Raw genomic sequence first — 20,451 nt, forward strand, 5'->3', positions numbered from 1 at the left:
GTTTACTATTAAATTTTTGTTATTATCAGATCCAGATGCTCTTTTTTTTTGAATTTTCACCGGAGGATTACTCCCATCTGAATATATTCAAAAGGGCCCAAAAAGGCAGATTTACAGAAGTTTACAAAAGTTTTGAAGAGGAAAAACAACAGCAACAACAACCGCCGCACCGAACGCCCTAGCGCTAGGGCGAGAAGTGGCAGAGCCACAGATAAACAAGGAAACAGTAGGAGGACGCGGAGACTACTACATCGGAACAAATGAGCTCTTCGACGATGCCTCCAGGGGGGTGAATGACGCCGTAACGTAATCATCGTCATCCAAGTCGAAGCTTGGCAAGGATTTCTCCTGAGCCATATGTCGATGAGAAGTAGTTGCAAGGCTCTTCAGTGACGCCTTCAAGAAGGAGAATCTCATCGCTAGCTCAAAAAGCTTGAGCTGAGCTTTCGCCCAGAGCCGTTGCCAAGGCCTCCAAAGACCCACCCGCGACCGAGGTGGTAGCCGGCCGCCTCCACACCATGCAGAGCCTTTCGGACTCGCCCGCGATGATGGTAGGAGCGCACGGCAAACGTCAACCGCCTCCGCTCAGCGCGGAGCTATGCCGGACTCGCCCGCGACGAGCGGAGGCACGCTAAAGCGTTCTCGCCTGAACAGAGGGTGTCGGCCGCCGCCACACCGCGCGGAGCCGCTCCCGGACTCGCCCGCGGCGGTGGGAGGGGCGCGCCAACAGGAATCCCCAAACGTGCCGGTCGCCGCCACACCGCGCGGAGCCACACCTGGACTCGCCCGCGACGGAGGGAGGCGCGCACCGGCAAGCAAACGTCATGACGAGGGGAGGAGCCGGTCGCCACCACACCACACAGAGCCATTGCTGGACTCGCCCGTGAGATGGGAGGCGCGCACCGGCACTCCAACGAGCTTGCCGAGGTCAACGCCCTCGCGGTGACCAAACTGCGTTGTGCCTTTCCGAAGAGAAGGCGGAAGGCGCCCATAAACACGGAGCCCCGCCGCCAGCAAGCCCGCGGCCAAACCTCGCAAACGTGCCGCAGTTGGCCCCTGCACAAACGCGAAGGGCACACTGCCCCACTACCGGCACGCCAGCAGCCGAACCGTGTGCCCCGCGATGCTGCAGGACCACCCAGATGGGGTCAGAGAAGCCCAAAGTCCGCCGCCTCGCACTTTTTTTTCATGGCTCTTGGTTGCAGCTAGCATTTCTTTTTGTACCCCTATTATCAGGCGGTACAGGCTAGCAGGCATTAGCCTTGTTGCAAGTTTTGCAGCATTCGACGTTCTGGAAATGCAGAATTTCATTACTATTAAAGCAACGAAAATACTTGTTTGTAACTACACAAAAGTAATCCTCCATCATCCAGCCACATTGGACTGAACACACAGGGTTCATTCAATGGGCACCACACGCACTTCTACACAGCGTTCATCGCTACCAGCACAATTCACTACACAGCGTTCATCGCTACCAGCAGAATTCAATCCCATCGCGCTACTATTAGTACACAGCGTTAAATCGCAATGAGACAACCTCGTCTACATATAAGTCTTGATGGTAAGCTCAGCCTGAGACAACCTCGTCTACATATAATTAGACATCAAAAAAGCATTAGAGGGAATTAAAATTAAACAAGAAAAACAAAAAACACAATAAATAGAAGTCACTGAAGATTATACCTCAAATGTGGACACATTCAGGACCCTAGATAACTCAGCCACTAGCCCAGAAGCTTTGGCTATTGCCACTTCTTCCGGTACATCTTTCAGCACCTTGCAGATCTCCTCCGCAAATTGAACTGCCTTAGCCATATCAGGCTAAGAAATAAGAATCAAAAATAGGTCAGATCAACAAATATTAGAAGTGACCAAACAAAACATCAGTTTTGATCTGCTACTTCTATTGCTGTAGGAAAATTAGGTATCAACTGAGTAGGAAGATCAATATATTCAGCACTTTAGCTATTATATTAAGGAGGGGAAAAACTGACCTTTGGTGACCAAAATGAACCAAACTCTTCAAAAGCTTGGGCAATAGCTTGAGGGAGAGTGGGACGGATAGGAGTAGGAACCTGGGTTGGAACCTTGGAAAACCTCCTCTGGAATAACAGTTTAATAGAGTTATATACAGTGGCGGAACCAGCAGACAAATATAATAGCATCTTTAAGCATGACAAATATAAATATAAGTGTAATCTCAATAATATTTTAATCCTTTTATGCATGTAGTTAGTATTCATGACGAAATATCATAATATGATGAAAAATAGATGAATTAGTGATTTGATGTGCTATAAATTGAAAATTTTTGAAGAGTATTAAAAAATTTTCTGCAGTATTGGAGTTGGCCACAGCTCCTGCTGGCCACCCCCTGGTTCCGCCAGTGGTTATATATGGAAAGAACAACTAATAGAGAGCTTATCACCAAATAACAGTTTAATAGAGTCATATGTTAATATGACAACAAAAACTGGAACAAGGCAGCCAATAATCAATGCTGCCATTACTTTCAAATAAGCACAAAGATTGACAAGAGAATCATTTTAGGATCTATGGGTATACTTAATTACTGCAGGCAATTCCTTGAAAATACAACTGGTTACCGAAGCTTACAACTTCCACCCATATTTAAGTGAAGAATCACATATTAGTCTAAATAAAGAAAGCAACACAGATAAACTTAGCTTTCACTGAGACCTGCTAATCGTCAATCTCAATCACTCCAAAGTCATGATGGACGACACGTGAAACACTCTGTTAACGTGGACAATTTTTTTCTGCTCAAAAGCCAAAAAAGGAGAAAGCAGCAGCTAATAATTGTAGGTATCGAATACACATCTTGCTTTCCTGGTGTATCACGCAGATGCCTGGGAATAGCTAGAAACATTGAACTTGATAAACACCTTTTGAGGTAAAAAATGCAGAAAATATTTAGTAACTTAAGTCAACAAAGAACCATCCAGAAGTAGATGCATCAAACGGAGGTGATTTTATGGAATATCCAGTATAAAGCAATATTTAACAACATATGGCTTTTCAAAGAAAAAAATGCTTAGTTCGCACGCAGAGCATCACCCACTTCCATTGTTACAGGATTGGTCCAGAAATCTCTGAGAACAATCAGCAAATATACACCAGAAGTAGTAAATAGCAAGGGTATGGGTTGAGGAAAGCAAATGTGCTAAACAGTGTAGTGTTTACAAAAGACACTAAAGTTTTACTCACCTCATGGCATTAACATTTCTAAAACAAGCACCTAACCTAACTAGTGCATGAATTAACATTTCTAAAACAAGCACTCCAATTCAAGGTTTCAGACCCAACATAACCTGCTTAGGTCTCCATGGTTTGTACATAATCTGGACAATGGTTCCACACCCATTAGACAAGTTGATGTCAACAAATAGCTGCATCAAATCGTAATTACCATATCATTTTAATCCAAACATCAAAGATACACACGCCCCAATTTCATGGACCAACCATTTGGAGGTTGCAACAACCCTCGCAGCACATGAGAGAGTTTAAGGCTGAAGATAACACAAAACTAGGTTTATACGTCACCAAGTTATAAAAAAAAAAGTCAAGACAAGTATAATGCCATAACAATCTGCTATCCAGAAGCAATCCTTCCTCATTCTGTTAATATGTGTTTGTACCAAAACATATTTGGTCAAAATTCTCTTTTGTGAGTGCATAAGGCGCCTGTGTATCACCAATCCAAGCAAAGATCATTATCAGGTCCCAAAAACAGTACAGTGATACCGCTTTGGCATGGTAAGGAACAAACTAATAAAAAATCAGTACCTTAGGTGTCAGATTCTCCAAGTTCAGTTTTTTTGTTTCTAAAAGGTAGGACTTTAGCAAGATCCTAAAGGCTTTTGGCAATACAGCAAGCTCCTTCAAAGGTTTTTTTTTTAACAAATTCAAAGTAATTTTTCTTGTGTGGAAAAACAAAGTGGAAGTGTTTTCCACCAACTGAACATTGTTGATATGACCAAATACACCTAAATCGAGACAGCAACTGGTAGAACTAAATGCCATAAGGGGGAGGCGAGCTCAAACAGGCAGATGGGAATGTATATGTCAAAAGCATGATATAAAAGGATTGATTCTTCGAATCAGATATAAGCTTATATCAGAACAGGAACTCACTTGAATCTCAAGCATAAATGAAAAGCAAAACAGTTCAAGTCAGACCTATCATCTCATGAGGTGGGGGGAGGTACAATTGTTTAAGTAAAGGTGTGCCCAATTGGTTAATCTTGAAACAACACCTACCATTTTGGTGGAAAGATAAAGGGATGCATCCATCATTGCCCAAACAAATTTTTATTCTGCCAAACCCACAGATCCGTGCAAGAAAGAACATCCACAGTCCAATCACTCAACAACAGTAGAATATGGAGTTTCCAGAAACAAAATAAAAGCTTACTGAGGAATCCAAGCTAAGAAAGGTCAAACTTTTGATGGTAACATGAGCAACAAATCGAAATCCCCTGAAATCCTTTCAGATGGAGTACAAATCACTCTTTTGAGTTTTGACACAGACAAGTTAGAATCTAAAACAGCACACTAGTCTTCCCTCAAGGGAAACTCGGCAGATTAGATCATTATTATTGTACCACTTCAACAGATCGAAATAAATCAGAATCCTACCGTGAGGATAGGAGTGGCTCGGCCGGCAGCCAGCATAGCCACACGGCGGCCCGTTGCCATCATCATCTTCGAGGGTTTCTGTAGGCAAAGAGCGGAGAGAGACTAGGTCGAAGAGAGGACTGGTCTGGTTGAGCCGAAGGGAGGCGAGACAGGACGGGTAGTGAGTGGCCAGTGGCCACCTTAAAGAGAGAAACTTAGGGTTGTTTGCCTGGCTCGGATGGGCCATTGTTACAATCCGGGCTGTTTGTTTATCTAGATCAGCCCGTGAGCCAGCCCAGCACATTTCTCAGAGCAATCCCTTAGGCCTGGGGATCTATTTGAATATAGATATGCATAATCTTCATCAACTAGAGATAATCTAAAATTAAAATGGGCTCTGTAGTTGATTGTATATATTTAGATATATCCGTAATCATTTGATCCAACAAATCTAAATGCATTTGGACACAGATATGGTCTTTTAGGCGAGTACTATGAATGATGGGATTAGAAAAATTGCATCTCATGCGTCTTAAGAGTTCTGCTACTAATACATCTTAGGAGTTTGATTATGGATTTGTTGAGATAGGGAATCAAAAGAGGGGTAATACACCTTGTGCAACAATAAAAAATCGTTGACACCATATAGGGTACAACAATTTCGTCATAGTATAGTGCACAGGAACAAAGGTTTATATTGCTTAGTCGGTCCCTGTTTGACTATCATTCTCATTTCTAACAAGTCAAATGTATTCAATTTTAACCAAATATATAAAAAATACTAAAATTTATAATACAATTAATATCATCTGCCAGATCATTGAATATATCTATTTTTATAATAAATTTATCTCAAGATATAAATGTTAATAACATTTTTTATAAATGTAGTTAAAGTTCAGAAAGTTTAACATCACGCTTATGACAAGGGAGAGAGGGAGTACTACGGCTATTACCGCTATGCCAACCGAAGGGCCATGGCATTCACATGCATGGCCAGGGTAGTAGCAGGCCCATCATAGGCCTTGTTTAATTCACAAAAATTTTCAAGATTCACCGTCACATCGAATCTTGTAGCACATGCATGGAGTATTAAATATAGACAAAACCAAATACTGATTACACAGTTTACCTGTAATTCGCGAGCTGAATCTTTTGAGTCTAGTTAGTCCATGATTAGATAATATTTGTCACAAACAAACGAATGTGCTACAGTAGCCAAAACCCAAATTTTTCCTCAACTGAACAAGGCCATAGTATATATAGTCTATCTACAGTAAAAAAATAAGCTTAAGAATAAAAACCTTGCTTTCTGAGAAAATAAACAACCTTAAAATTTAACAAAATATATGTAGAAGATATATTTTACTAATTAATCTAGAATATGTTTATATAATAAGATACCTAAAAGATACAAACATTCATACTGCTTTAAGAATCAACTTAGATATTCAAATATTGGTACTCTCTAGCCATTTCAATTTTTTCGTTATTAGCTAAAGTAAGTCAATATTGGTATTCAAACACTCCTGAGATGCTCTAAGTGTTTGAGTTTTCTATTTAGGATGCTTTTACAATGGCATAGAAAAAATGCTTAATTGTTGGTCCCAAAAACTTCCAACTAATTCCTGAAATATTGCAACGTATGAGACGCTAATGCTAAAAATTAGGGAGTGGAAAGACGAAGTTCTGCCCACCTCGGCCAGCCAGTAGGCTCGGTCTTGTTCAGTTGGCAAAATGTTTAGATTTTAGGTATTATAGTATTTTTGTTTATATTTGATAATTATTATTTAATTATGAACTAACTATGTTTAAAAGATTTATTTTGTAAATTATATAGGTAAATTATATAATTAATTTTTATTTTCTTATTTATTTAATATTTTATGCATGTGCCTGCAAAATTTAATGTGAAGAAAAATCTTAAAAAAAATTAAAAAACTTGTGCCTGAAGGCGTGCCAAGCATCAGGTTTCCTTGCCTGTTTGTAGAGCGTTAGGGATGAAGAGGCCGACAGCCCCTTGTATCCCTGCATTTCTCTCCTGTGACGTGCGTACGGCTTATCAGAGTGTGAAGTGTCGACCATAGATTTGACCCTTGGCAGTCCTATACAGTGTGTCAGTCAGACCTTTTGACTGTCTGAGCCTCTTGAGGTAGCATAAATAAATAAATAAATAAATAAATAATAATAATAATAATAATAATAATAATAATAATAATAATAATAATAATAATAATAATAATAATAATAATAACAATAATAATGCCGGACTACTTCCATCCCCTCTTTTCTTTTGCAAAAAATTTCTGAAATCAAGGCCATGTTTACTTCTAATTTTTTTTTGCGAACTAGACAGTGTAGTAATTTCATTTGTATCTAACAAATATTATTTAATTTTAAACATTAAAAAGATTTATCTCGTAAATTACAATTAAGGCCTTGTTTAGTTCGCAAATTTTTTTGGTTTTGGGTACTGTAGCATTTCGTTTTTATTCGACAAACATTGTCCAATCACAGAGTAACTAGGCTCAAAAGATTCATCTCACAAATTACAACTAAACTGTGCAGTTAGTTTTTATTTTCATCTATATTTAATACTCTATGCATGCGACCAAAGATTCGATTTGACGGGGAATCTTGAAAATTTTTGCGAACTAAACCAGGCCTAAACTATAAAATTAGTTATTTTTTTATATCTATTTAATGCTCGTGCCGCAAGATTCACATAAAATTTGAAAAATTTTGCAAAATCTTTTAACCTTGTTTAGTTCCAAAATTTTTGGCAAAATGTGAATAGTACCAATTTCGTTTGTATTTGACAAATATTGTCCAATCATGAACTAACTAGACTCAAAAGATTCATCTCGTAAATTCCGACCAAACTGTGTAATTAGTTTTTATTTTCGTCTATATTTAATACTTCATGCATACCTCTAAAGATTCGATGTGACGGGAATCTGAAAAATTTTGCAAAACTTTTTGAAAACTAAACAAGGCCTCCCAAATTCACCCGTCCAAGGAAACGTAGGCTGCCATCCTCTCTTTTCTTTGGAAAATTTTCTAAAATCAAAGTTCTCCCATCCAAGGAAACGTATACTAGGCTGCTAGGTAGTGGCAGCTTTTTCCCCTCATAGTCTAGCTGACGCCGCACCACCGGATGGATCGATCCCTTGCTCTCTGCAACGGATCTGTTGTGCAACCAATCAGACCATGCGGAAACCAAGACAGATCTGACTACTAAAATCTACTAGCACTGTAGTATACGAACTATACTTACAAAGGGAAAGGAAAAAAAAGAAAAGAAAAGTTTTTTCTGTGCTCACCTCCGCGCGCGCGCGCCGTGCCGTGCATGAATCAGGAGAGGTCACCGGTCCGGTCACCGTGGCCAAGAACAATTCCTTCCTTCCTGTGCCTCCAGCAAGTAGAAGCTGCAGGCTCGCCAGGCCACATCTCAGCAGACCCAAGCATCCCCGTTCCTTGCTTTTCAGAGGTTTGGGATGGAAGATGAGCAGAGAGGCCTTGGGTGCGGCGGCTGCCCCTTTTATATGCGACGAGAAGGCGCCTACATGGGTTCACAACGGACGGCCCACGCCTTCCCCAACAAAATCCAACGGCTGATGTACGCTAGACGACAAAGTCATGAGCCCAATCCAATCCAGATCCAAACACCGACAAAGTCCAAACCCATCCATTAATTCCCCAGCTCTCTCTTTTTTTTTAAAAGAAAAAAACATCTTTTCCTCCAATCCAGCATCTCTCGCCGCTCCAGCTCCAGCTCTAGGGCCGTGTTTAGTTGTTCGTGGGAAAAATTTAGTAATACTATAGTAATTTCGTTTGTTTATGGTGTGGTAGTTATTGTCCAACTATAGATTAACTAGACTCAAAATATTTGTCTCATAAATTCCGACCAAACCGTGTAATTAGTTTTATATTTTTGTTTAAATTTAATACTCTATGTATGCGTCTAAAAATTTAATGTAACGGAAAATTTTGAAAAAAATTGGATTTTTGATTCAAAAGTAAACAACACCCATGCACCGGGCTGCGGGCCGGGCCCCTTCCGCGGTACTAGCGCATAGGATGCCCCGTTCCATCCACAATCCACAGAGACGACGGAGCCTAGACATGCTCAGGCAGCACCGCAAGGGCACCTTTAAAAATTACTGCAGTAAAAACAATATCTGATCGAGTGGACGGCACCTGCGCCTGCGTCCGTGCTGCGGCTTTGGACAAGCACCAGCCGGCCCATTTGCGCCCATGGGCTTAAAAATGTACGGATATTTTTCGATCGTATTTGTTTAGAGTCAGTATCTAAATATTCAATATCTGATACTATATCCGTATTCGAATATTTAAATCGTATAGTTATAATATCGACATCTAATTCTATCTTATCCGATATAGTTAATATTATTCGTATTCGAATCTGAATCCGACCAGAAATATGAAAATAAATATAACATCAGTGATATCAGTCCTTATCCGATCTGTTTTCATCCCCGTGCTGCTCGGACTTTGCATAGGCACCTTGTTTAGGCTTTGTTTAGTTCCAAAAAAATTTCAAGATTTCTCGTCACATCGAATCTTGCAGCACATGTACGGAGTATTAAATTTAGACAAAAACAAAAACTAATTACACAGTTTGCTTGTAAAATTGCGAGATGAATCTTTTGATCCTGATTAGTCTATGATTGGACAATATTTGTCACAAACAAACGAAAGTGCTACAGTACCCAAAATCTAAAAAAAAAATTTCAAATAAACAAGGCCTTAGTTCACCCCCAAAAACTAAAAATTTTTCAAAATTCTCCGTCACATCGAATCTTACTACACAGGTCTCACACTAGTAAATCTTTAACAGCACAGAAGATCATGTCTGTTGCATAGGCAAACAGAGAAATACACTAAAAATAAACATATACTTTGAAAGAGAAAGAAAGTAGCCAATAAACAATAAGGTATTTCTTTAGCTTTAAAATTGGATAAACCATGCTAGTTGTCAGCACTTTTTGTATCATAAATAAATTGAACAAAAGGGTGCTCACTCTCGGCTGCGCCATGATGCTCCTCGGAGACAACTGACATACCTTTTTTTTTGTGTTGGATCATCACATTTTCGTTATTCAAACAATTTTCTTATATTTCATACTACATGTCATGGAAGCTCTTTAGCGTTAGAGGGGCAGGACAACGACCAACGACACGGTAGAATGCGGCTACTGCTAGTGGCATGTTTCAAAAATTGGTAAATCGCAATGGCACTAGTCCAATTTAAGCTTTAGGCCTTGTTTAGTTCCAAAAAATTTTACAAAATGAGCACTATAACATTTTCGTATTTGACAAATATTATCTAATTATGAACTAATTAGACTCAAAAGATTTGTCTCATAAATTATAAATAAACTATACAATTAGTTATTTCTTTTTTCTATATTTAATGCTCTATGTATGTGCCGCAAGATTCGATCTGACGGGAAATTAAAAAAATTGTAAAACTTTTTGAAAACTAAACAAGGCCTTAGTAGTACTACTGCTCTTTTGTGTTTTAACCAATTAATGTCACCAGTGGAGTGATGACTTTGGCATTGTTTAGTTTCACCTAAAATTTAAAAACTTTTCAAGATTCTCCATCGCATCGAATCTTACGACACATGTATGAAACATTAAATGTAGATAAAAAGATAACTAATTGCACATTTTATTTACAATTTGCGAGACAAATCTTTTGAGCCTAATTAGTTCATGGTTAAATAATAATTGTTAAATACAAATGAAAGTGCTATAATGTTCAAATTCAAAAAGTTTTTAGATCTAAACAAGGCCTTTGTCGAAGGTTGATCAAACGATATGTTAGACTAGGCCGTGGGAGGGACTCATAGTCATAGGGTAGGTTTTATTCGTGCGTGCATTCATGTGGTAGGTGTGTGTAATTGTCATCATTTGAAAAAACACACTTACATGGTCAAATGTACACACATTGTCATCATTTGAAAAAACAAACTTTTTCATGCACTATGCCCCCAGGGAATGTGTACTCCACTCCAGTCGTATTCCTGGGCACTAGTCTGGGACCTGAACGTCTACTTTCAAGCAAAGCAGACAATTCTTGAGTTTCTTCATTGTGTACTTGCAATGGTCGTGCAGTCTGAGGTAGAAGAAGAGCAGGGGAGACAAGGGGAGGCCGCGCGGCGTGCCTGTATCCACCTTTACCGTGCCATGTGCGGTGGCGTGGCAGGCAGGCCATGCAAAGGGCCTGCCGAGAAAATTGCAGATATAGGACGCCAAATAACGTGCTTCGCAAATATAGGATTCTAATCATCGTCTTCGTAAAATGACTCTTGAAACATTAGCTTCTTGTTTCTCATGACATTTGATGTATTAAGTCTCTTTTCTTATCTAAATACATGTATTTGTTCTCCAAAGTAACCCTTTTATCCTTCAGTTGTTTAGATGATGGTTAACACGAGATCTCGATTAACCCTTTTATCCTTTAGTCATTTAGACGGTGGTTAACGTGAGATCTCTACGCTGGTTGCTTGGGCTGGACGCCTGCCGCCGTTGCTTGGCTTGCTGGCCGGCCGCCTTGAACGTCGGGCAGATGGAAGTATGGAACCAAGCATGCAGCAATAAGATCGCCGAAGAATGGCTGCATCCACAAGGAAAGCTGTTGTAGTAGTTCTCAGCTTATGCTTGCTGTGTTGCAATACCTTCGTCAGCTTCCTCCGATTCCTTTCTGCAATACCTCTCGGTGATGATGCCCAGCGAGCTGGTGTACTAGCAGAGCTCGAGCAGCTTCACTTTTGTGCTGCAGTCGTCCGTGCAGAACCCCAGGTTCGTGACCAACACCACGGTGCGGCCGCTGTGCATCATCACGGCATCCAACATCTCCCATTTCCAGGCCGCCGTGAGCTGTAGACTGAAAATATTGTTCGTTGATTTATCGTAAGAGAAAAACACTGTTAGATAAAAAAAAAGTATAGCTTCTGAGACAAGCAAACGGGCTCGTACAAGGGAGGGGCTCTTCTACTGCTCTATTGAGACCGAGGTGTTCACGATGCTGGACCTAGCCAGGCTCCACGGCGTGCAGGTGCGTGCCGGGGACGACAACACGTGGGTGGACGCTGGCATGACGCTGGGCGAGCTGTACTACGCCGTGGGCATGACCAACCCTGGCCGGGTTCCTATTCCCGAGCGGCGCGTGGGCGAAGGTCGGCGTCAGTGGCTTCATCAGTGGCGGCGACGTCCTCAACCGGGCCACCATGGGGGTAGGACCTTCGTACTAAGGACCATGGAGCAGGGAGCCGCCATCTCACCACCAAGTGGGAGACCACCATCCTCCAGCCGGTCCTCCCAGACCTCACTGGGCAGATGGAACGTCGGGCAAATGAAAACGCTAGATCAACGATAGGTAAGAGCAGAAGGGCAGGAGGGTCGCTTTGAGGAACAAATACATGTATTTAGATTAAAAAAAAGACTTAATATATCAAATGTCATGGAAAACAAGAAGTCAATATTTCAAAGGTCATTTTTACGAAGATATTGTTTGAAGTTCTGTATTTGCGAAGCACATTGTTTAGTGTCCTATATTTGCAATTTTCTCGGGCCTGCACGAAGACGACAAAGGCTCGAGCAGGTGTACTAATTACCGAACAATAAAGATCAGTTAGGCCTTGTTCGGTTCCCCAACAATCATGACATGGAACAATTCCTATCAAGATGATTGCCTAATTTATATAACCCTGAAACAATTCCTAGCTAGATTCTTAGCCAACTGAACAAGCTTATTTGCTTAATCAATTCTCGCGTGATCTCAAGAGCTTCCTAGCCACCGTCGTTGCCCTTCCCCACGATATTGCCTCAGTCCCCCTCCTCTCTCCTATCCGGCGATCTCACTGGTGGACAGAGGAACGGGATCTGATCCCTTTCCCTTCGTAGTTTTAGGTTAGGTTTGTTGATCAATGAGGTGGTGGTGACAATGGTGCTTGCGCTTTCAAATAAGGTCTTTTTGGCCTCTTCCTACCTCGACGACGTTCGATCTAGAGTCGACTTAGGACCGGTGAGAGTTGATCCTCTTTAGATCTTGGATTTGATGTGCTTTATTTAGGAAGCAGTCGGTTGGCTTTCGTTGCGGCAATTTCAACCTTTTATTTTGGTATGCTCTCTAGTAAGGTCAGACATCTCCAACACTCTATTTTGATGGCGAATGGAAGTAAACCTGTGTTCCTTAGAGGGTTCATTAAGCCAATGTTCTTTTAGTAGATAGAAGATCCCATTGTTAGCGGCTAGTGTCTGTGGTCTTCAAAGTTTTATTTGGTAAGAGTATTTGCAGCGCCGAGCTTGCCCTGTTTTAGTGTCACCTGACAAAATTGAGACTTTTTTTTGAATGGCAAAATAGCATAACATTTTTTTTGTTTGTTTTAACGAGGAAATAAATGGAGTCGGAGGCGGTTGAGATAGTTTTCGTGTTCCGTTTGATTCCCGTATCTGTTTCAATGCCACGTACTATTCAGTGTCTAACCGTGCATAAAACACGAGTTTTGCAGACTAGTAAGTTTTGCAGACTAATAGAGATAAGTGTTTTGCAGGCTATAGATACTAAGGCCTTGTTCAGTTCGTGGAAAATTTTAATTTTTGCTACTGTTTATTTGTATGTGACAATTATTATTCAATTAAAAAGTAACTAGGTTTAAAGAATTTGTCTCGCAAATTATAGACAAACTGTATAATTAGTTTTTATTTTCGTCTATATTTAATACTTCATACATGTGTACAAAGATTCGATGTGATAGGAGAATCTATTCAATGCATCACATTATGATGTGAAAAAGAAATTAACCACTACAATGTTTCATGTTGGTTACAGCCTCTAGAAATTAACCACCACAACGTTTCAGCACACTGGTTTCAGTTTAAGACCACAGCATAGTACCTTCTGAAAGTAATATCAACAAGGTACATTTCTCGGTGCTACAACCGCCGAGGCCAACATAAACATTGTGCTTAAGGAAATAAATACCAAGTGCAAAGATGACTTAGGGGTGTTTGGGACTGCTCCACAAACTCCACCGTGGAGCAGCTTCATAAAAAACTAGAGTTTGTGGAGTACCTCTTTAGGTATTCTCACAACTTCACCATTTTTCCTCGAACTGAGTGCGTGGAGCTGAAACCGTTTGGCTAAAAAACGTGGAGCTGAGCTAAAAACCGTAGAGCAGAGCAGTCCCAAACACCCCCTTAACATTATATAGCTTCAAATTCAGAAGTTTGCTGGCTAATTAAACACAAAGTCAAATGCTGCAGTTCTTAGTCACATGGATCAGAAAGATCGTCGGTGCCCCCATAACCACCACTCCATATGCAGCGACAGCCTTGGACTTGGTAACTGGATCCGCATTTTTCACACGGTATTTTGCCCTGTCAAAGGAGGAAAAAACAATTAGGCCCTGTTTGATTTGGTGCCGCACGCCAAAGCACTGTTTGGTTTCTCTTCAAATATTGATTAGTTTCAACAAGCGTACAAACAACTATCCAAGCACAATATGGTTGGCAGTGCCATGCTGCCCTTAAAATCAGCACTGCCAGGTTATACACTGTAGGTTCAAATATGAAGGTACTAACAAAATTCTATTAAAACAACCATGAACTCTGAATTTGCATAAATAGGAATCTAGGATATGAACATACTCAAAGCTATCCTAGGTGGGAGTTGCAATGAATCTATTATTATGAACAAAAAACAACAATGCTGTACCACATTCTCATGCACTCACCATTGCCACAGAATACGTGGGAAGCTCTCAGGTTTGTCTTTTGGTTCACAACCCCCAGTTGAGAAACGCCGCCAGCTCTGCAACAACCACTCCAGATCAATAAAAGTTTAAAGGTGTAGCCTAAGTATAAAACATGCAGGCAAACCATGAACCAGAACAAGTTACATTCAGAAGCTAAACTCACACCATGAGATGGCATGGAAGCTAGCTCAGTGCAAAAAATGGAAGACAAAGAGGCCCGTCCAAATATTTTATTATTGTGACCTTGCACTATTCTTGACTAGAAGATCATATGTTTACAGTCTACATGATTGCTTTTTTTCTTTTTTTTTATATATATGATGAAACAGTCTATATGATTGTTGAGTAACACACTATAACACTGATGACAAGCCAATGAGGAACAATGAAAATCTAGCAATGATGTTACAGCAATGACAGTTACTAAGCCAGAGCATGCAACTCAAAATCAAGGCCAGAAATGTCATATCATCACACCTATGCTTAGTTTGATTTTTTTTTCTGCAGTGTTTAGGCATTGGATAGAGTGGGCCTTCTAGCAATAAAGAAATATATATTAAAAAAACATCACTCCCATGCATTTATGCAGCAGTGTGAGCCAGTGAAATGATTTTTCTATTGAGCGAGCATCAATGCCTATAGAGTCATCAATGCTAGATTTTTTGGATCAAGCCTCGCTCTACACAATGTACAAACCGATGCCTGGTGAGGACAGAGAAACTTAACATCGTTTTGAGGACACACTGTGGGTGCTCTCAGAGGCAAGTGTCAACTACAATGAAAGAAAAAGGACAGAAACTTCACGGATATATCCACAATCACGTCACCAAACACTTTATTTGCTACGATGTTTTTTGTACAAAGGTCAAGATACAAATGTCAATTTAAGAACAGAAGGAACAAATTTCAAGCACTCAAGATAAATTTGCCAGTGGGCATATTCAATGGGATACAGATATACAGTTCCCCTTGACTCCATTCGAGTTAAGCAAACAAATTTTCTGCTTACCAGGAATCATACAAACAAATTTTCTGCTTACCAGGAAACAAATTTTCTGCTTACCAGGATACACAACGACCATAACATCACAAACGGCAGGAAATCTACATTAACATTGATATATACAAAAAGTCAACAAGGACAAACAAGAATACATGGTCGAGGAGGACAAACAACAATAGATGGAGTGAAAATATAAGATAGACACACAGATTCAACAATTTTGTAACAAGAACATCCAAACTTCAACTTGAATTGTAACTAGTACATAATAAATATATAACAAGCAGAAGTGATTTAAGATATGCACAGCCAATAAACCAAGGAACAAGTGCATGTACATAGATAACCCATAAAACTAAAATCCAAAATAATTTACAATTTTGAACAAAGAGAGTATCTCTATATCACCAAATTCCAAGCTTGGAAATGATGATGATGAGCTGGTCATTGATCACTCAGCCAATATCAACCGCTAATTAATTAGTTGATTATCCAATCCAAAAAAACTAAAAACGAACGAACGAAAAATCTAGGTCTTAGTAGGTTGTTGCACACAGCAGGGAGAGGATGGTTTGCGTAAATTGCTGGAGATATTGGTCTGGTTTTATGGGGTTGGGCTATGCATGGATGTTTAGGGTTTATTTATGAGCCCAGATCTGTACCCGTTGTAGTCGAAGCTGTCTACCCCACAACCGAGTATTTTAAACTAATTGGGCACTCAATTTATTTCCAGCCGTTGGATGCAGATCCAATAGCCAGTCTCTTTACTTCTACCTCCAGTCACCCAGTCTCCAGCCCCACCCGCCCGCCTACCTTGTCTCCGGCTTCTGGTGACGCCGCCTGATCCGCTTCCACCTCCCACGGCCAGGTTAACCCGGCTTCGCCAGGGCATCACCTTGATTCCCCCGCCCCCAACTGCCTTCACCCCCACCTCCTGGTCTGCGGGCAGCTGCCACCACTGCCAGTCCGGTTTTTCTCCCCCAAATTTTCACCTAAGCCCACCGTTATTTGAGAAGCAAGGTTACCCAACCCCAAATCCTAACAAAGCTAATTGGATGGCAAGAGCTTCGATCTTATGCTAATCGGACCTTGCTCTGCCCAACCCCCTTCCCCCACCGCCGGCGTGGCCTTTCTCCCCCAAATTTTCTTCTAAGCCCGCCGTTGTTGGAGAAGCAAGGTTACCCAACCCCAAATCCTAACTAAGCTAGTCGGACGGCAAGAGCTTCAACCGTAAGCTAATCGGACGCATGAAAAAATCGAGTATTGAATCGCTCAAAACACTGGAGCGTTAGTTAGCATTCTTGATGTAGTCTATGAGCCCAGATCTGTACAGATATGCAAAGATTACCTCGAGTTTACGGACGGCCGCAGGGTGGAGCGGTGGCGGCGCAGGACGGAAAACTTTTCCGCCCATGCATGCGGCGGACGACGATCCAGAACAACGTCGGCCCAACATCGCCATCCCAGATCGCAGCGCCGCCATCCCGATCCTCTCTTGCTTTCTCTCTTCTCGTCTCTCGCCTTCCCTTCACCTCCCTCTTCCCTCTCTCTCACCTGGAAAAGCTAACGAGTACGGACTATGTAGGAGGAAGGAACTAGGAAGAACCGATACTTAGGCCTTGTTTAATTCCCAAAAAATTTTGCAAAATTTTTTAGATTCTCCGTCACATCGAATCTTTAGACGCATGCATGGAGTATTAAATATAGACGAAAATAAAAACTAATTCCATAGTTTGGTCGGAATTGATGAGACGAATCTTTTGAGCTTAGTTAGTCCATGATTGGACAATATTTGTCACAAACAAACGAAAGTGCTACAATAACTGTTTTGCAAAAATTTTTGGAACTAAACATGGCCTTATATGCACCAAAACACGGAACACGGTGGGCGTTATCCGCAGATATATACGGGGGCGATACGGCGACCGCTTCCGAGTCCGTTCCGCGTGGAAACAAATAATAATAACATTGAGCCCATACCAAACAAGGTCCAAACCCATGACAGCCCACTTCGGGACTTAGGCAGAAAATGGGACCTTTGCAATTCTGCCGTCCGTTGCTTCACAATTTCGTCACCCTGTCCAATCGTATCCTATACCATCGTTAGAGCATTTCAAATTATGATATTTACTAACTTTCAAAATAATATGGAGAAAAAAAAGCCTGTCTTTAATAATTTGGCGTAATTCACTTCCTAAAATGAATACACTCGCTCTGTGCCTCAACTCCTCCTAGGTGGTCAACAGCCGTAGATCCTCCTAGGCAAGGACGAAGCCAACGGTGGGGCTAAGAGGCTCCAGCCCCCTACCACTGGTAGGTCAATGGAATTCGTGGTACTCTCTTTCTAATTTTAAAAAGAGATATATATGGTAGGGTGAGCTGAGACTTTTATTTTTTAGATATATTTTTGAATTTTATCGTTGATCGATGTTTTCAATACAATACTACTTCAAATTTTTATATTTTTTTCTATTACGAAAGGTTATAATTATAGTAGACCAAAGTTGATGTAACACTTTTGTTTAATCCTCCCCCTAATTTTTTTAATGTCTTCGTCCCTGCTCCCAGTCGGTAAGCAATGTGCACGAGCTCAACACTTCCGCTGCTCCAAGCCATCTAGGGCATTAGGAAACACCCAAGAGTAACAAGAAATCTGCAGCAAACTCAAGGATCAAGTGCCACTAGATGCAACTCTCAATGTAATACACTTGAATATCACTCAATCTCACTAAGATTAGAAGTCAAGCAAGGAGATGAGTGGAGGGAGTGTTCTCTAGCTCAAAGTATGTCTCAAGTGTTTAAATGTGTAAGAGAGAACCCTCCAAGGCCGACCAATAAGTATTTATAAGCCCCTCAAACAAATAGAGCCGTTGACCTTTCGCTGGGCAGAAAACGGGACCACCGGACGTGCAGCACATGTGCCACCGGACGCTGGAACCCTGCGTCCAGTGCACAGATGACAGCCATGTGTCACCCTTTTGAAACTCACGCGTCGATCTCTAACGGTCACTTTCAAACCACCGGACGCGTCTTGTGCACACCGGACCAGTACGCAGAGAGATTGCAAAGTGCAAGGATACCGGACGCGGTCAGTGCACTCTCACCGGACGCTCCCTGGGCGTCTGATGCTCTCTGTGTCAGAAACCCTCGCTTCTGCACTTGCTGACGTCAGGCAACACCGGACACGTGTACAGTGACTGGCCCGCGTCCGATGCCAACGTCCGATGCCCGTTGTACGCCAGCGCCAAAAGCTGATAGTACACCGGACGCTTGGGCCAGCGTCCGATGATGCCAACACCAGCGTCCAGTGAGTGTTTCCTAGTGTGAAACACTCCTGCGACTTTTCCAAACTTTCCACTGACGCAATAGAAATGTGTTTCATTTTCTCAAGCGCTGAATCCGGCCTCTCAAGCTCCGCAGGAGGGAGAGAGGAACCCAAACCCCTCTCTATCCTAGGAACTCCACCTCCTTTGCAAATGTGCTAACACCACCAAGTGACCACCACCAATGTGCATGTGTGTTAGCATTTCACAAACTTTTTCTCAAAGAAGTTAGGTTAGCACTTTACTAGATCCTAATGCATATGCTCAAGTTATGGACCTAGTAGCACTTGATTCGAGAGATGACCGTGATTTTCCCTCTTGACAGTCGGCTATCTATCCTAAAACTGGTCAATCACTTCTCTACTCATCTTAGACCAGCAAAAGCAAAACCCTATGTTTATATCTTTGCCTTGATCACTTAACTCTTTGTCTATCAGCATGATCTCCGCTTCATGCTTCATCTGTTTATAATCATATGGCCAACTTTCCATGCCACCGTGCACCTTCATCACATGTGTTGCTATACCTAACTCAAATCACTTAAACACAAGGTATTAGCAACTTAGTGTCATTAATTACCAAAACTAAATTTGGACTTTCAACGGACCACTATGTGCTTGTTCCGTCCAAGAACCATAATAGGAAAATACTGATCATCAGCAACAAATATGTCAGAGCGGCCATAGCCTTTCACATTAGGGATTATGCGAGTGTGACAGTTCCCTGCGGCTGGCCTGCGCCCATTCGTATCTCTTGATGTGTTGTGATTCGTATAATATGCAAAGCAGTGACGGCAGGCCGACGACACTGTGGCAGGCATCGAACAGCGAGAAGCAAGCCCTCTACAGTACGTCTCAAAATCTTTATTCAATTATCATGTTCGTTTAGTCATGTATGCAACCCTCTGCAATACGCCTCAAATCTTCATTCAATTAGCACGTTCTTTTAGTCATGTTTTTATTTTTTTCTTCCAATCCCTCCCTAGAGCTAGAGACAAATGCATCACGCATCAGCTATTATCAAGAATAAGTTTAGACATAAGATGAGTGATAGCTTTCTGAATGATTGTCCAGTGATTTGTATTGGACGGGATATCCTCTTATAATTGAGTGAAAATGAGATCATCAACACTTCGGAAGGCGCGAGCCTGACAAGTAGTGATATGTTTTTCTTCAATTATTATGGGTATATAATATTCCAATTTTATGTTAAGAAAGCTATACTCGTCATATTTTATGAACTTCTATATCATTTTTCCCTAATTCTTTTTATATATACTTGTCTACCGACATATTAAATTTATAGTAGTTTAAAAAAAAGTAAACAATGGATCACCATGACTACAAATCTTAGCTACGCCACTTCGTTGCTGTCGACTAGCACCCCCGAGCTTCACACCTACGCAACACAAGCCAAAAGACATGTTGCACAACCCAACTTACACCATAGTTAGTTTACAAACTCAAGCTAAGACGTAAATTACGCGTATAAATCCAAACCACAAGAAGATATATATATCAGCCTTATGTTCGCAAGATCAATTGCGTGGGCTTCCATGGGCGAGGAACTCCAAGGCCTCCCAAGCTATTCCCACTTGACCTGACCGTCAGGTCTATTCAGAGTTCTCTGCATCATGCACCATCACAAACACCAACTTCGAAGCAAAGCCTGAATCCAGTCGCCACAGCAGCAG

The 20,451-nt window shown here is 41.3% G+C and overlaps 2 protein-coding genes across 11 annotated transcripts; both read right to left on the minus strand.

Moving 5' to 3' along the window:
• LOC110433806 lies at nt 1,290-8,158 on the minus strand. Of its 10 annotated transcripts, none has more exons than XR_002451139.1 (6): nt 7,968-8,152; nt 7,576-7,832; nt 5,777-6,749; nt 1,998-2,105; nt 1,687-1,824; nt 1,290-1,590 (listed from the first exon to the last, which is right to left on the minus strand). XR_002451139.1 is itself a non-coding variant. In XM_021456472.1 (6 exons), exons 3-6 carry the CDS (start codon nt 6,727-6,729, stop codon nt 1,546-1,548), a joined length of 396 nt encoding a protein of 131 aa, XP_021312147.1. In that variant the 5' UTR covers nt 6,730-6,749; nt 7,576-7,832; nt 7,968-8,152; the 3' UTR covers nt 1,290-1,545. The 10 variants fall into 10 exon arrangements, 6 of the variants coding, with proteins under 6 accessions (XP_021312147.1, XP_021312145.1, XP_021312146.1 ...); XR_002451138.1 differs by having other exon boundaries at nt 5,777-6,790; XM_021456472.1 differs by having other exon boundaries at nt 6,625-6,749.
• LOC110434172 lies at nt 13,428-17,059 on the minus strand. The gene is made up of 3 exons (XM_021457966.1): nt 16,784-17,059; nt 14,412-14,488; nt 13,428-14,055 (listed from the first exon to the last, which is right to left on the minus strand). The coding sequence occupies exons 1-3, from the start codon at nt 16,916-16,918 to the stop codon at nt 13,929-13,931; spliced, it is 339 nt and encodes a 112-aa protein (XP_021313641.1). The 5' UTR covers nt 16,919-17,059; the 3' UTR covers nt 13,428-13,928.

The sequence above is a fragment of the Sorghum bicolor genome, chromosome 3 (assembly GCF_000003195.3).
Source record: "Sorghum bicolor cultivar BTx623 chromosome 3, Sorghum_bicolor_NCBIv3, whole genome shotgun sequence".
Lineage (NCBI taxonomy): Eukaryota > Viridiplantae > Streptophyta > Magnoliopsida > Poales > Poaceae > Sorghum > Sorghum bicolor.

Bases quoted from the DNA above. Each gene is read 5' to 3' on its own strand.
- LOC110433806 (XM_021456469.1), bottom strand. From the start codon at position 7,995: ATGCACGGCACGGCGCGCGCGCGCGGAG. The intron at 2,106-6,624 runs GCAAGGAAACCT...CTGTTATTCCAG, and splicing joins CCCTAACGCTCTACAAACAG to AGGAGGTTTTCCAAGGTTCC. The intron at 1,825-1,997 runs GTCAGTTTTTCC...CTTATTTCTTAG, and splicing joins GTTCATTTTGGTCACCAAAG to CCTGATATGGCTAAGGCAGT.
- LOC110434172 (XM_021457966.1), bottom strand. From the start codon at position 16,918: ATGGCGGCGCTGCGATCTGGGATGGCGATGTTGGGCCGACGTTGTTCT. The intron at 14,489-16,783 runs GTAATCTTTGCA...TGGTTGTTGCAG, and splicing joins CGGCCGTCCGTAAACTCGAG to AGCTGGCGGCGTTTCTCAAC. The intron at 14,056-14,411 runs GTGAGTGCATGA...CTCCTTTGACAG, and splicing joins CCACGTATTCTGTGGCAATG to GGCAAAATACCGTGTGAAAA.